Source organism: Rhyacophila brunnea, unplaced genomic scaffold, assembly GCF_057557595.1.
Source record: "Rhyacophila brunnea isolate RB1 unplaced genomic scaffold, BYU_Rbru_1.0 scaffold_4, whole genome shotgun sequence".
NCBI lineage: Eukaryota > Metazoa > Arthropoda > Insecta > Trichoptera > Rhyacophilidae > Rhyacophila > Rhyacophila brunnea.
The window spans coordinates 2,023,177-2,039,415 of record NW_028233068.1 but is presented as its reverse complement, the minus strand read 5'-3'; the positions used below and the strand labels follow the sequence as shown (position 1 = coordinate 2,039,415).

General features: G+C 33.7%; 2 protein-coding genes across 2 annotated transcripts in view; one reads left to right on the top strand and one right to left on the bottom strand.

Moving 5' to 3' along the window:
• Nucleotides 1-4,303, bottom strand: part of LOC147066726 (lysosome-associated membrane glycoprotein 5) — a 31,291-nt gene extending 26,988 nt beyond the window's left edge. Inside the window, exon 1 of the mRNA XM_085954325.1 lies at nt 3,993-4,303. Coding sequence (XP_085810451.1) covers nt 3,993-4,065 — 73 coding nt within the window. The 5' untranslated portion in view covers nt 4,066-4,303. The remainder of the gene's footprint in view (nt 1-3,992) is intronic.
• The window catches only part of RyR (Ryanodine receptor), a 501,624-nt gene that overhangs the window by 330,388 nt on the left and 154,997 nt on the right, over nt 1-16,239 (top strand). The window lies entirely within an intron of this gene.

Genomic DNA, 16,239 nt, shown 5'->3' with positions numbered 1-16,239 from the left:
CGGAGTAATGAAGACATGTAATTTTCCCTGAGCCTTTTTAAATTATAAAGCTACCAAGCTTCAAAGTTTTAATCCTAGCCGTCAAATTAAACTTTTTGAAGGGTTTAAATAATTTATAATTAACATTCGTATATTATACTTAAAAGTAGTTAACTAGCATTACCAGTTATTAATGATTATAAAATGGACTGTGCTTAATTATTTTATAATTCAGACATATACATAGATTCTTAACCTTCGTTTGATAATTCGAAATTTGTATTTTAATCAGTTAAATATCCTTATGCTATATGTATTTAATTTACGATAATACGAGGGTGGGTCAATAATTCCTTAGAAAAAAGCATTAAAACAGTTTTTATTTTTGTATTTTTTTTTTATTTCTCAACATAATCTCCTTGGAGCTCAATACACTTGGTTAGACGTTTCTCAAATTTTTTTAAACCGTCAGAAAAATAAGTTTTCGGAAGGTCCTCAAAATAAGCATTTGTCCGATCGATGACTTCTTCATTTGAAAAAAAACGTTGTCCACTTAGCCATTTTTTTAAGTTTGGGAAAAGGAGAAAGTCATTGGGGGCTAAATCTGGCGAATACGGTGGGTGGTCGACCAATTCGAACTTCAATTCTTCAATTTTAGCCATTGATCGTAAACATGTGTGAACACGGGCATTGTCCTGATGAAAGAGGATTTTTTTCCTGCTTAAATGAGGCCGTTTTTCTTCAATTTTGTTTTTTAGCTGGTCCAGTAAAGATGCATAATAATCCCCTGTTATTGTTTTTCCTTTTTCCAAATAGTCAACGAAAATAATTTCACGTGCATCCCAAAATACAGTAGCCATAACCTTACCAGCTGATTTTACGGTTTTCGCCTTCTTTGGACATGGTTTGCCTTCGCAATCCACTGCTTTGACTGTTCTTTCGTCTCGGGAGTATAGTGGTGTATCCATGTTTCATCTACAGTCACAAAGCGACGAAAAAATTCATCCGGATTGCGTTGCATGAGCGACAACAGGGCTTTAGAGGCCACCACCCTATTGCGTTTATTGTCGACTGTGAGCAAACGCGGCACCCATCTTGCAGAAATATTTTTCATGCCCAATTTGTCATGTAAAATAGAAATGACGCTACCTTTTGAGATCCCTGTAACCTCAATTATCTCACTCAACTTTAATCTTCGGTCACTTAACACCATATCGTGGATTTTATTGATCATTTCTGGTGTAGTCACCTCTACAGGACGTCCTGAGCGTGGTTCATCCTTTGTTGATGTACGACCACGTTTAAATTCATTTAACCAGTTATAAATAGTTGCAAGTGAAGGAGCAGATATGCCGTGAACTAAATCCAACTCATTTTTTATTTCCTTTGCTGTTAACCCTTTTATATTAAAATGTTTAATAACAGCTCTAAACTCAATTTTCTCCATTTTTCGTAAACAAGCAAATTTTTTTTTTAAATGTACGAGAAACACACAACAACCCGACCAATCTGATTGAAACTTCGCAGCATACTGAATCGGTAGTGCCGCTGCATGAAAACAAACCGCTTACAGTACTAGTCGCGCCACCTGTTGGCTTTTCTAAGGACTTATTGACCCACCCGTAGTAAATTAATTATAGCAATATTATTATTTTCCATGCAAACCGACACAGGACAACAGGACTGTGTTTCCATTCTTTATAATAATATGCTGATTATAGTGTAAAGATGTAAAAACTCTTGTATTTATGAAAAACACTTTTGATAATGAATCCTTCAAAATCATAGAATTTTTGTAATATTTGGCGTAGCATTGTACTATTTACTATTTTACATTTCCTTCGAAATCAAGATTATAGTACGGTTGGCAACACTAATATAGGGGCATATAGGTTATCTGGGTTTAAAGATAAAAGTAATGATAAACTATAAACTGCTTCGCTGATACAAAAGCGATCCTAAACAATATTATGCAAATCGAGTGTCAACAATTACGTGTATCTCGGACATTAAGTTGAATGCCGTGTTTGCGCGCCTTGATCTTATCTTCAAAAGTGGCCGACTGCCATTGTACCTAAAGCGTAAATTAGTTAACCAATATGTGCTACCAGTGTTCACATATTGTGAGATAAATAAAAAACATATTAAGGTGCATGTTGCGCATAACACCAGAAGTTCACCAACGGGTAAGGAGGTTATCAAAAGTACCTACATAGAGGTTGTCGAACTAATGAAGTGGAAATGGGCGAGATATATCCCTCGGTGAGTGGATATCCGCTGGACATATACGGCCATACAGATACTCGAAGGGCACAAAACGACCACAAAGCAGTGGCGTAGCTGCAAATATTGTGTCCCAATGCAAAATCATGCAACACCCCTCAGTGTTCTTTAAAAATCTATTCATCGAAAGATTTGTCGTAGCTGTTACATAATTTAAAAAAAAAAACCAAAATCAATGTCAAGAGCCAAACCTAGCCTAACAATTTTTTTTCAGAGATCCGTGCTTTGCATACTCCTGCGATTAGGCATCTAAACCACTGCTACAGAGCCACCCTAAAACCTCGCTGAGCTCACGAAGTTTGTCGGATGTAGGTACGTGGCAGTGAAAAACTATAGACCGGGAGGAATCTCGAGAGAGCTAGGGGAGGCTTTTATCCAATATATCAACCCCAGCTGATCGACGTTGCTATGAGTATATTTATTTTACCGACAGAGAAAATGACAACCTTGAAAAACTCTCGGGTCGGGTCGAAGGTCGGAGGGGGCGAAAAAGAGTTAACTCCAGATAGACAAGAGCAGGATGAAGCAAAGCCATGGAGAAGTCCTCAGTCATGAGTTGCCGATGAAGAACGAGTAAAATTAATAATGAGGGTAGGTAACTTGTTTTTTTCTTATTCATGATAACAATTTTCTCTTTATTAACTTTTGAAAATGGAAATAGACTAGAACTTAGAATGTATGTAAAATTAGAAATGAAAAATTATTTTTCTTAGAGTATGATTTTGAAATATTGACTCATTAAAGATCAAAAATAAGCATTAATATAGTAAGTTAATCTAGGCGTTTTATTACATAGATCCGTTACATTAACTCTGTTCTTGCTTACACTATAAAGATAAATTTAAAAATATCAATAATGAAGATTGTAGATACATAATATTATTGTTATATAAAATTCATTTACTTGTTAATTATCTGTTTACAACATCATCTTCAAATACCTTTCTGTTTTATGACGTAATCATTTTCTGAATGTACTTTTATTGTAATGTTTGGTTATGATATACATAATTTTGTACTATCTGTGGAAATTTTCTTTGTCCTTTTTTATGTAATAAGTGTGTATAAATGAATAAAATAAAAATAATCGAATAATGACGTCGGTTTATAATGTCATGGGTCCCAGATTCGAATCCTGGGTCTGGCAAATACAAATTGTTTTTAAATATGTGTTTGAGTCAGAATATGTACCTGATAGGTTGAGCAAGTGGCTAACATCTAATTCTCGTAAAAACAAAAATCTCCACTACGTGCAGGTCCATATGACCTTCTTAGGATCGGATATCGGAAAAACTAGCAGAACGGCGATAATGCATGACAATTATACAATACTACCCTTATTAACATATTTGTTTATTGCCTTTTTCGACAAAATTTAGAAATGATATATTTTATGTATTTAATATATTGCATATAGGAACAAAAAATATGTGTAACCTTCAATTGAAATGACGTTACATTTTATATCATAAAAATTTCCAATTTTGTTACTTCCGTATTATTATCAAATCCTAATATATACATATACATTACCACGTATCTAGGCACCTTAAAATGAGGTAATCGATTTACACACAACTATACATCTAGTTAAAGTTTCCTTAATCCTTAGAAACCCAGGTGTCATATTTTTATTTTCGGTGGGTAGTCATACAAAAAAGCGAAGAAATGTGAACATCCGAAAAGCAATATAATCGATTGTCAAAAAATAATTTATAAATATCACTCACCTAGCAATAAATACTGCAAGCAAATTTTCTGGATTCCAATGATTTTAAATTCAGGCAATCTGACAGCAGCCATATTTATCTAATATAATATATTATTGCCGATATAAAAGAAAAGATACACTTTCACAAAGGAATTTATATATCCTTTACTATTCGATTTTAGTTATACGGTGGGTCGGGTTTGTCGCCTCACCAAATTGAATATAAAATCACAATGTCCCGTTATTAAATTTGATTATTGTTTCTAAATATAGTTTCCGACGATATATATTTAGAAAAGAGAACAATTTTTTCGACGATATGTCCTTACAACTGACATATAAAACAGCAAACTCCTACAGTTTTCACACAACAAACTCTAAAATAATTTTACTATTCCCCACCATACACGAAAATCACCCTTAAACTGTTAGAAATTTCACAGATAGCCGTACCAAAGTAGCGTATCAAAGGATTCAACACGTAGTCGACGGTGTTAAAGGATTTTCAGCCCTGTTACATATTGGATTTGAATGTTCTAAGGGTGGAAGTTGTCGGCTTGTGTGTTGAATTCTCGTCTGTAAATGTCATATTCTTAGTGTCTTCGATGTGGTTGAAGATCAATATTTTCCCGCGCAAGCGTGTCATCTTTTCTAAAATGGCGGTTATATTTGAATTTGGTTCATAGATTCTGAAAAAAAAACATTTTAAAAGAACCATGACATTCATATACTCAGTCTATATTCCGTATTCATGTACACTTGAGGAATGATATTTTTTAAATACTTTTTAATTATATAAATAATCATATTCATTTCTAAGCAGAGCATAATATAGGTTCCCCCTTAGACTATAGATACTCGGTTCCACAGTATTAAAAGAAGTTTTACGAGGAACGGATTCTAGTCATTCGGCCAAACCTGGGTATCAAACGCACACTGAAGAAACAATACTTTGGTCAAAAACGGAATTCGAATGCACACCCCATGGATTCAGGATCGGGTCTTTACTATTCTAATATCATGTATCAAATATTTAGTGGGGAAGTATTTAGTACCGTAACTAGCGATTATGGATTTTTACAACCGATTTAATACAATATCATTATACGATGTTATTAAACAGCGCACTGTCAAAATAAGTCCTGTAAGAGATTTATAGCACGTGTTTTAATTTTAATATATTTTTTCCAGCAGTCGGTGATCTTTAGTCATTCATTTTAATTAACTAATTAATATAAATAATTGCTAGCGAAGTTGACTAAAAGCGTATATTTATTTTATCTCAGACACGAACCAAACTGTGAAATTATTCGAATAATCAAACCGGATATTGCTGAGTTTTCCGTCTGGGTATAACATATTGTGTAATATAGGTACACATAAAGGATTACAGATGGCACCACGTGATGGTACTATGATAAAAACGTTATTTTACAACGTTTTTCTTAGCTCGTATTCTTATTTGTCCGGTACAAATCTTGCAATCGATTTTTAACTAATTTACCGACTAGCTAGACATTTGAAACTTTTAGAATATATCAGGACACGATGCCAATGCATTTTTTTATATTTTTAGCCATCTTTAAGTAGAATTGATTTCATTTTCAGTTAATTCTGTTTTGTATGAAAAGTTATTTCGGAAGAAATCCGTAAAAAGTAAAACTATTATTGGTTGCTAAGTGGGTCCTAGCAACTAAATTATTAATATTAATATATACGTGCGTTACTATGGAAATCAATATGACGTTTCAGTATTAATTCTATCAAGTACAATTTTTTTTGATCGTTTAAGCTAGTCAAGTCATGTTTATATTATGATGCAACAGAAAATTTAAAAACGTTGTATATAAAAAGTTCTTTTTATCTTGTAATTATTTCATTATAATATTGTTACTAAGTTATGAATTAATTTTATTATTTTATTTTTATTATGAGTATTATTATTACTTATGTGAGTGAATGTCACATGTGTTTATAACTTATTTATAAGATATTGGCTATGTTATAAAATTCTATATCTAGTTCTAGAGTCTGAATTCCATAAGCTGGCGAACAGCTCAGCCCTATGTTCTAACTAGTGATATAAAGTCACCCGACGACATGAAGTAATTGTGACGTCAGCCAATACACGCTCGAAGCAAGCCATCCAACGCACACGGCTCACCATAGATATTATTATGCTGAAACACCTATTTGTGTATGGGGACAATGGATAACGCCACTATTTTAGTAGCGTTATTTTCTCGAATGCTATTATCACTCCGGTAGTACGTCACAATGATGTCATATGACGTCATGTCGACGGGGGCCTTATGTTAGAACTTGCGAGTTGTAGTCGCCCGGTCGACATGACGGCATATGACATCATTGTGACGTACTACCGGAGTGATAATAGCATTCGAGAAAATAACGCCAGTCAAATGCTGGCGTTATTCATTGTCCCCATACACAAATAGGTGTTTCGGCGTAATAATATCTATGGTGAGCAGTGTGTGTTGGGTGGCTTGCCTCGAGCGTGTATTGGCTGACGTCACAATTACGTAATGTCGTCGGGTGACTTGATATCACTAGTTAGAACATAAGGCTGCAGGTTACACGGAAAGCATTGTGCCATCGCGTTCAACAGTTTCCAATGGGAGGGAACGAGATGGATGCTGAAGCGGGGAAGACGGGGGGGGGGACCGCACGCCATACTACCAAGATTGGCAAAGTTTTCATTTACACCGGTTTCCGAGTCCGAACCCACCCTTAATTGAAAAAAAAAACAATTTTTTTAGGTAAATCGAAAATAATTTCTTCTTCGTCAGGACCTCATGACTGAGTATCATGACCCGGATGTTATATTATATGGCTGTTCAAACAACACCCTTATCTGAGGCAGTCAATGTTTTCTTTAATATTCCGATGCAGAAGAGATAAGACAGCGCGGACGACACAGACGAACACTAACCACATTTCGTAATAACCTGCAGGAGAACACCCTTAGTTATATGGTCATACCTGCAGTCCAGGTGTGTTATATTGGTAGACTAAAAGTGTGGAGTGTCTAGGTATGAGGAATGTATCTATCTGTAAAAGTGTTATGTAGTATGCAAGGTAAATGTAGAAGTTAGTGGCACCTGCTAGATTTTTTTAACCCCCCCCCCCTTCTCAGCATCGTAAAAATCAATAAAAAAAATCAAAATGGACCCCCCAAACCATTTTGCCAACGATGGTTAGTTTTTCAACAAGTCAACAAAATCAACAAAAATTTAACGGAGATCAGACCACTGCTGTAATATTCATACAAAAATCCACTTCATGTAAGTTAACACCTAATAATTGAATTCTTACATAACCTAGGTATATTACATTAATAAAATATATTATATAATATAATAACACCGTACATATTATTATGATGTGTTTATTTCTTTCTATTTTTTTGCATTTTTTGTTATATTCTGCTAACGTGTCCGCTTAAAATGGTTTCTTTTTTAATACTACGCAAGACGTCTCGATCCTTCTCTATTAATTTAAGGACTTTTAGCCAATATGTACCTATATCGAAGGCCTCAACGCTCTCAACTCTTCTTGATATTTTCTGATTAGGTGTCCTATATGCAGTGACGTCCCTAGACATAATGCCGCCCATAGGCAGCGCCAAAATGCCGCCCCATTTTTATACAGCATTTTTTATCATTCTTTCATGACTCCATTATTCGAGAAATGTGCTGTATGGATACATTACTAACAAAATATATACCACTAAATCTAATTTAAATGCCATCTCTACTTCAATAGACAAAATTGCAAGTCCAGGTTTTCAGATACATTTAAATATAGGTACACCTGACAACTTTCAAAACTCGTGAGTGCCTGGCAAAAATATATGGATAGATTAATTGTGTAAGTATGTACCTACCTATATCTAGACTACTAAGTAAACTAGACATCGCAAACCCGACAAAAAAATACAGTCCTGTTATACCTTTTATGTTATTTAATACGTCATTTTGTTTCCAACCAGTGAGCTGATTTTTTTAATATAAAGATATTTCCGTAATTACTAAGTTTATGTACCTATTTATATATATAGCTAATAATTCTTCTCGATTTGCCGCCCTTCGAGTTACTGCCGCCCCCAAGCGACGCTCAATCTGCCTACCCCCACGGGACGTCACTGTCTATATGCCATGGAAAACAAAAGTCAATAATTGACATTACACATGACAAGGGTCGATTTTTAGAATTGATGAGAAATAAATCAAAAATAACCCCCGGTAGCATAGCCAAAGCTCTTGGTACAAAGTGAATGCTCATTTCATTTGACACCACGTGCAAGATACTAAACACTAAAATACCATTGTCAGTGATTGTAAACTTCGGGTATTGTGTCAAACACTCTATTGGATAAATTTTATTTGTTTGATTGTGTGAATGTGTGAAATGCATTGTTGAGAAAAGATTATTAAATTTTAAAGGTTCAGGGCCGTAACATTGGAACTAATAATAATCTCGTTATACATATTATACACCCTCAGCAAAGATACGTACGTTGTGAGGTAAATAAAGTACGTGCACTTCACAAAATATAAGTATACGAGAATTCATTATGTGATAAGATAATACTGATAATCGCTCGTTTACTCAACCCTATTTATGACGTTAGTATAATATGTAAGGGAAAAGCAGTGGCGAAGGGTGGAGGTAGACTGTTAAGTTCCGACATAAATAGTGCACAATAAACTTTGTCAGTCAAACATACATATTTGTTTTCATTGAACTAAAATGTGTAGATAGGGTTTATTAGTTTTTAAAATTCAATTAAACCCTGTCTAATACAAACCATAGTAGAAAAATATTTTACTATCTATAAAATCGTATCCGTAAATTTGTAAGTAAACAGTTCACCGCAGGACACTTATTCGTGCGCCGCAGTACGTGAAACATGAGTTCGTATAACATTAAATTTAATCAAATGACGAGTTCTTCGTTGAACATTTCACCGTGGAGTATATTTGTACGTATGCTACAACATATTGTGGGGAATTTTATGATATGTCTCTACTAGGTTAGGGTTGGTTAGGTTAGGGTTAATCTAATTGGAACAGTACTATTTCCAAACTATCGCCGCATTTTGTAAGTTATGTACAAAGGTATTCCACGGTGAAATGTTCAACGAAGAACTCGTCATTTGGTAAAATGTTATACGAACTCATGTTTCACGTACTGCGGCGCACGATCAAGTGTCCCATGATGAAATGCATACGTACAACTTACATTTAACATGTAATCCTATAAAATACCTAAAATTTTCATGTTTGGCATAGACATGGCTTAACCAATTTTAATAAATTAACCCACACCGTCTGTAATAATAATATGTATTCTTAATTCAACGAAAACAAATAAGTATCACTGAAAAAGTCTGCATTATTTTTGTCGGATCCCCCATAGCATACCTATACCATTATGGTTTGGTTTAGGCAGGGTTTAATTGAACTTTAAAAATTAACCAGAGCCAACTGCAATTTGCATTCTTAGTCCAACGACTGACAAAGTTTAGTGTGCACTATTAATGTGGAATCTTACCAGCCTACCTCCCCCCTCGCTACTGGGGAAAAGAGGCATTATAAACACCAATTATTGAAATACCTACACATATTTATTTAAAAAAATATGTTGTCAACTTCACCTAGATGTTGGCATTAAAACCGTAATAACATCACGGTTATGTAGAATCTACATTATTGCGGTATTGTAGATCAATATTCGCACCAAATTATTATTACCTATATTTTTTACTAAGACCGTATCTACCAAAATCTTTTTTTCTTTTCTTAAATTACAATGTTCTTTCCCGAATCGTTGGTATGTGTGTACTATGTACATAATATTATAAAAGTTTTACTCTCAATTTGTCGTCGACAATCACAATGAGCTTCGAGTGTTAATAAAATTCTAAAGCTTACTATGGGGTCAGATTGCATCTAGTGCAGTGGCTCTCAAACTCCATGCATTATAATTAATTATTATTGCAATAAATAATAATAATGGTTATGTAAGGCACTAATTATTATTTGGATGACATTGCATTTACTTGGAAATCTTAACTTACCAACACTATAATTAATTGCAATTTTCACAAATCGGTAGAATAACAATATTCAAAATAGTAAGTACCTATAACTTTTACGTCGATTGTATATTTATATTATTAGATTGTAGGTATTTAAAAAATATTTCTAGGTAGTCACATCCATATTAATAATAAAATAGCATTTTTCCAAAATGCGCTCCAACTACATTGACCGTATTGTCTTGATACAATTATTTGACATCATTGGAATTTTATGTTTCGTGCAGTCAATTGAAAATTTTCCTTCATAGTAAAATTTAAGAGCTTTTTTCAGTTTTTTTTTCTGCGCTGTCAATCAATATTTTTCTTTTCAAAATCATTGTGGGCGTTTTTTTTTAGATCTTTCGAGCTAAAGTTTTCTAAATGAGGTAGGGGCAGTGTTTCCACCACTGTCTTACCGCGAAACAGTATTCAAACAATAATTATGTACCCATCTGTTTTTTTTTATGAAAAGATATAAACATTTTATTAACAATATGTCACTATTCTAATAGATTTAAGTTTCCATTTGAGTATTTTTTTGCGACCCTGGTTTCGCCTTTCGGCATCTTTAGGCACTGTGTACACTCACCAAAAGGTAAATACATCTTTGTCAGTGTGTATTTGCCTTTTAGTGAGTGTACACAGTGCCTGAAGATGCCGAAAGGCGAAACCGGGTTCGCTAAAACGACTCAAATGGAATAGTACAAAACTTAAATCCATTAGAATTTAAATTCAAATTCCATCAAGTAGGTACCTTTGGTCAATAGTATTAATATGTCATTATTATATTCATAGCAACGTATATAATTTAAATATTTCTGCATAACTTCTTCTCTTTAAAACACTAGAAACTTTATTAAAATTAATACAAATAAAAAAATAGTGGAATAGTAATAAGTACTACAGGTTCATTTGAGGACGAGATCCTATTACTTTAAAGAATGTTGAAAAGAGTTGTGTTGAATGACGTATAGTCGCATATTATTTAACTTTAGAATCGATTTACCAATCTTGGTCACTTGTGCATACCTATATTGTGTTCGTTCACTCCTCAGCACTCCAATTGATTGTTCCTGAAGTCGTAGCTTCACCACAATATGCTCCATATAACATAAAATTGTATCGACTTAGGTCGATTATAAATAAGATAATAAAATATTATTTCTGCAGTGAAAAATATTTTTGCTTTAATTATAATATTATGTACTATTCTATAACTATATTATGTTATGAGATGTTTTATAGGTACGACTTGATACTTACGAGCACCTACTTGCTAACCTACTTTTGAATCATTTGAAATTCTATTTTTATATACCTATATAATATATATGTTACGCCGAATGTGCGAACTTGACTATTACATGAAATGGGCAAAATTTTGCCTAAATCATGAAAAATGCAAGCCCGTTGCCTTATTCATGAATTAGACAAAATATCTGGCGAGTGCGTGAATTCGGCAGTAATTTTTCTGCCTAGTTCATGCATTGGACACATTAGATAGTAGCGCTACGGTGGTATTTTTTGCAACTAAACTAAATGTGTCAAATGCTCATGCATTGGTCAAAATGTACGTATATTATCTATGGTCAAAATAGATGATTGCGCTCCGGTGGTGTATTTTGCAACTAATCAAACTAACCAAATGTGTCAAATGTCATTGATTATAATATAAAAATATACCAATCAAAAACTACAATGACGTTCATATCCATTTACTAGGCGCAAAAAAAATCTAGAACTATAATATGATAACGGAAGAATTTAATTGAAAGGTATTTTCGCGATTTGATTCGTGCTTGGGTATCAATCGTGCAATGGTCGATTGTATGTTTGTGATAGTTTGTTGACACTTCTTAGCTAACCTCAAAATGGACATTCAGTTGAATAATTTAATTCAGAATTACAAAATCTAACCTAACCTAACCTAATAATAATAATATTATATTATGTCCAATTATAACTAATAAAACCATCCGTATTAAATTTACTTTTTCTACTGTTATATTGACAGTTTAAGAATTCCATACCTTGGCGAATTCATGTACCTACTCGGCAGAAAATTTACCTAATTCATGAATAAGGCAACAGGCTTGACTATTACATGAATTAGCCAACATTTTTCCCATTTCATGTAATAGTCAATTTCGCACATTCGGCGTAGGTAACATATATATGATTGTATTTCGCATTTACTTAAGTACCTACATATTTACTTATGTGTTTCCCTTGTATTCCGGTGATTATTTTATATTTGTTCATACATATTTTTGTTTTATTCTTACATGAGTTTGACATGAATGATATCTGGCCATCAATTTCCTATCAACTATGATACGTATGGCATCGGTCGCTTTTTGCGGCTCGCATATTTTCATCTATCTATAAGCTCTCAGAGTAATAATATAAAGAGAGTGCCCATTGTTTGGCAAAATGACGCCGTGTTTCTTGCGTATAACGCACCGTAGAACCTCAATATTATTATTATTAACTTAACTATGAAATGTTATACCATCATATTGCTTCTCAGTACGGCTACCACATTTAAACACAGCGTAGGTACTTAGATTATAGAGAGCATAGCTAAACATAATATTTTCTACTAAAATAACTAAACACAATTACCACTAACTATATATTTAACACAAAAACAATAAATTTCAGCAACACGTGCTTCCAGTTAATATTTACGGGTGACGTTTACACAATATATTTTATTCAGCCGTAGAAAATCTATCTTATTCTAACGCATATTGCGGAGATATAAGAGTGCCGACCAGGCCTTGTATAAGCTAATTTTATAATGACTAAATCAACATCCACGACCAGCTCCTACTTAACACTTTAGTCTGATGTTAAGCTGACTTGATAATATCATAACAGGTAGGTACCTAGCTGCTTTTAGCAATGTAAATGTATGCAATATTCATAAGACTAACCACTTCAAAAAAACGACTATTATTAAATTGTTCAAAATATATAACCACATAGCTTTGTATTGTCTACCTGCCAACATTAAATTTCACACCTGATAGATAATCCATGGAAAAAGAAAAAAAATCGACAAAAATGCATTGATATTTTGACGCAAACGGAGTAGGCGCGATAGTATTAACATTGTCTAATTGCGCATTTCGACATCTGCACAATACACAACACATTCGTGACATACGAATTTGGAATGCCCTTTTGCAGCTTTCTTGCTGTGACATGAGCCGAACTGGGTGGTAAATTATGGAATAAATTAATAATATACATACTCTTTCAAAATAATTCATTGGCTACTTAAACATACACATTTATACTGCCAATTTGGTCCATTCACTGCCTCACTGAAGGCAAGTGATAGAGTGGCCGCAACCTAATCTTGCCATTTGGAATAGATTTTTTTGAACTAAAACGTGAGTAAACCAATCAAGTGCTTGGAATTTACTAATACAATTATACGGCGTACGTGAATAAGCCAATCAAGTGCCTGGCTTTTACCTATACAATTATACGGTTGCGTATACTATGCCCCCACATCCTGAAGCGGGCCCCCAGGATAGGATGTTTGGTGGGCCCCCCTAACTATCGCTTAGGCCTTAGATTAAACTCAGTGAGACGCGCTGCTGTAGCGTTTTCCAAAATGGTGTACGCGGTAAAATTAAGGTGTATTTTTAGCAATTTTTAGCACATCCATTTGAATTATGGAGTTGTCGAGTACCGGCACACACGTTAAAAATTGCACCGTACAATCTATTTTAAATTATTAATAGCATTGAAGTAAAATATCAGTCACCCGTATCATTTCACCAGGAAGCAGGTGAAAATTTCGCTGTCCGTATGAGTGATCCAAAAATATTTATATTCTAGCGATATATTTGTAATATAAATTACACTTTTACTCTGAGATTTATTTTCCAAGGAATACACCGAGAGAAAATGCATTGCATTAGTTTAGCAAGCTTAAAAGAACTTTTTGTATAGTATGATCCACCGTTATTCAGATTAAAAATCTCATACAATAGCAAATTAGTAAACAAAACGAAAGTCGAAATGCCAACACTGGTCTCCATTTTATTTTCCATTTTATAAAAATGCATGTAGTCCGGCCAACGCAGATAATGTTTATTATTTTTATAGTCACTTGTTTAACTAGTTAAAATCGTTCTATAATCCATATCAAATGATGCAAGTAATACCAAAGTTTTATGAGGTATATACAATATTAAAATTTATAATAAATGCTAACTTTAAAAGTTTTCCGTATCTTTCTTCACAATTACTTGATTACCTACCATTATATTATTATATTAGTGATTGAATCTTTAAAAACATAGGTACATATACCGCGATATTCATGAATTTTTAGCTTAATATTATTTAATATGTACACAGGTAGAGTATATTATGTATATTATTACCATTTATTATCAATCATGTACAATCGTAGGTATTATATACCTATAATAAAATTATACATTATATGTATAATAAAAACTGCAGACCTGTCTATTTTATACTAATATAAGATTAGATTCAATGTTTAATTTTAATTTTACAGTTCGGCTCTGGCCGAATTATTATTGTGTACCTACAAAGATAACAATAGAAGCTTGTAAATGGTACTTTGAATTTGTATGGATGAGTGTTTTCAAAAAGAGATTTGTCACTTTTCGATGCTTGAGGGTTTAGGTGGGAAGCTTTGAATAAAAAAGGGATTATGCATTTTATTCAAACACCACTCTGAAAAAGCAGGGGTGCAATTTTTTTTTCAAAATATTTTATATTACAAGGCTACCAACTTTAATTAACTAAGTACCTGCCTAATGATAAGATAAATTTCAATTAATCCTTTCTATATTATTTTTCACGATCATCTACCGCGGCTGAAAAAGATCTCTTCTACCTCTAGCTACTTCTACTTCTTTCGGTCGTTAGCTTTTCGTTAACAGGTATTTTCACCAAACTTAATCAATTCATCTATTTAGTTCTAGTGTGAATGTGTTTTGAGCCCTTTGTATTTTTTCAGCAGTTGAGTATATTGGTATAATCCAACGAATCATCTGGGAATAAAAATGACACTCACTTTTTTGTCGGGTCTGCCGAATGGCATAATCTGTTCTAACGCCATTACAATAAAGGTGATATTGCTATAAATTCCCGATGCTTTTAGTCGGGTCTGCCGAACGGTTCGGTTTGAACGGGTTCGCTCAAATGAACATTGACACTAGAAACACTATTCTAACGCCATTACAATAAAGGTTATATTGCTATAAATTCCCGATGCGTGATATCGCATAATGGAAATTGCGTGACGTCTACCTATACATGTGCGAATGTCGCTGTGCGTGAATTTAATTGCTAGCTACTGAATTGACTGCGTTGTCCATTAATAATGTCATTGGTATAATCTAATATTCTAATGGATATCAATAATATTATGTTAGCCGGGTCTCACATAAAAACTCGTCTTGACTGCAACACATTGAATTTGTCGATCTGATTTTGTTATCATTCACAAAACACACGTAACTAAATCTACCGTAGCACACAGGACGATTGCAACATTTTAGTTTGAAAAAAAACAGCTGATGTCACTTGATGCAACAACTTTTGGTTTTGGTTAGCCGCGTGACGTCACTGTCCCGGCATGGCCTCGTCTATGCGTATGGAAGAAAGTTGCAATGTTGTGTCCAGTTTTGGTTTATGACTGTATCCCTGTCGAGACGATTTTTAATGTGCGACTGGGCTAAGAGTCAACATTCGCTTTAAGGTGTGCGCTCAGCACAAAGGAGTTTTGTAGAACGTGGCGGGGATTCTATTCTCACCAGATTTTTGTTTTGCCTAAATACACAAACCAAATTTTGCACATTATTCAAAAAGGTACTCATCTCATCTCTCATATGACAAATGTCGTTACTTTCCTCTATTTTAGTTTTCACTAAAACAGATAGGTTTACACTAGTGTGTAATTATGTTATCATATATTGTGGTTAATACCTACAAGTATCCGTATATAGTTATTTCGTGACATAATAGTTTGACGAGTTAATTTATCTACGCAACAATGGTGAAGATTTGCGCGCAGATTTTTTTTTCCACAAAACCTACTTATTATATTCTTTGTCCATAGACACTAGGTATGTAAAAATTAGAGAGAACGTTAGTAAGGGTTACC